This window comes from Aplysia californica, unplaced genomic scaffold (genome assembly GCF_000002075.1).
Source record: "Aplysia californica isolate F4 #8 unplaced genomic scaffold, AplCal3.0 scaffold00572, whole genome shotgun sequence".
NCBI classification, from domain to species: domain Eukaryota; kingdom Metazoa; phylum Mollusca; class Gastropoda; order Aplysiida; family Aplysiidae; genus Aplysia; species Aplysia californica.
The window spans coordinates 337,436-338,844 of record NW_004797842.1 but is presented as its reverse complement, the minus strand read 5'-3'; the positions used below and the strand labels follow the sequence as shown (position 1 = coordinate 338,844).

General features: G+C 38.5%; 1 protein-coding gene across 1 annotated transcript in view; it reads right to left on the bottom strand.

Moving 5' to 3' along the window:
• Positions 1-1,221, bottom strand: part of LOC101852432 (minichromosome maintenance domain-containing protein 2-like) — a 16,820-nt gene extending 15,599 nt beyond the window's left edge. Inside the window, exon 1 of the mRNA XM_035972064.1 lies at positions 839-1,221. Coding sequence (XP_035827957.1) covers positions 839-1,000 — 162 coding nt within the window. The 5' untranslated portion in view covers positions 1,001-1,221. The remainder of the gene's footprint in view (positions 1-838) is intronic.
• Between the last annotated feature and the right edge of the window lie 188 nt (positions 1,222-1,409).

The following is a 1,409-nucleotide window of genomic DNA, read 5'->3' as shown; positions in this document are numbered from 1 at the left end:
TCTCTCTCTCTCACTCTCTCTCCCCTACACACACACACATAAACACACATTCACCACACATACAGACACTTACAAGATGCAGTCTTGCACACACTGCGACTATGACATAGCGAAAACGGTGAAATACGGAAATATTTATATTATTAACTTTGAATTTCGCCACATGCTAGATCTAGAACTAGATCTAGAATCTAGGCATACTACATTAGGATGGTTAGGCCACAAATTTCATGTCACATCAAGGGAGAAAACTACATTTGGACCATTGGGTAAAAACATTTACATGAGTTATGTCCCGCCAAAAACAAGACAAGATTCTTGGCCTATTTGGGCATAGTTGTAGATCTAGATCTATGGAGTTATTGATATAACTAAAAGCCTGTTCATTTGTCTTGCTTGATGTAATATCTAGATCTAGATCTAGATTTTAGATCTAGTGTCTAGATCTAGATTTTAGATCTAAATCTAGATTAGATCTAGATTCTAGATTAGTGATTGAAGCAGGCGGGGTCACTTTGTGTTAGAATTAGATTCTAGAAGCACAAATGGCGGAAAAATTCCAAAAAAGTCTTCCACAGCTTTAAGCTTAGACATCTAGAATTAGATCTAGATACTAGATCTAGATTCTAGATATCCATCTAGATCTAGATTATAGATCTAGATCTAGAGAACAAGATTTAGTGCCATTGGAAACTGAAATGGCTTTCACTTTCAGCCCTCAAAGTAAGTGTAGGGTTTTATACCTAAACCTTAGGGTCAGGAATAGATCTAGACTTTTCTAGATTCTCTCCCTTTGACAATGCATCAGCAAACAAACACAAACATACTCATAACGCACTTGTATTTCGAAGTCGTCGAACTCTTGCCTAACTTGAACATCGAGTTCTTCTTTGAGTTTCACAAACTCATTTTTCTCGCTCAAGTACAAGACAACAGACTGTAACTGATCCAGTCTCTCCAGGAAATGCGTCATGTGAAAAGAGTTGGAAAGCACAGACATCAACGCCACAGTGCCGGGGCAGCTGTTTCACTTTTAGTCATATATTTGTTGCCTTAGTGTATTCTTCTCCATACACTTTTCTCTCCTGTAGCTTTAGAAAGAGTTAAGTAGGCGCTAGATCTAATCTAGTACGGTCAAACAGCGGACATTGTCTTTGTCAGGAAGTCAGGAACCGGAAACTAAACATACTTCAGAGTTTGATTTGAACTTTAACGCAGAAGAGCCGCTATGACGAACATTGAATAGAAATTTCGCGTATTTTAAAAAAAGTTGTAGGCCGAAATCTAAGCTAGTATAGATCTAGATCTAGCTCTAGATCTGGCTCACCAATATCACCATCCTAATCATCATCATCATCATTATATCATCTCCCCAACCCCCCTCTCTCTCTATCTCTTACCCCCCCCTC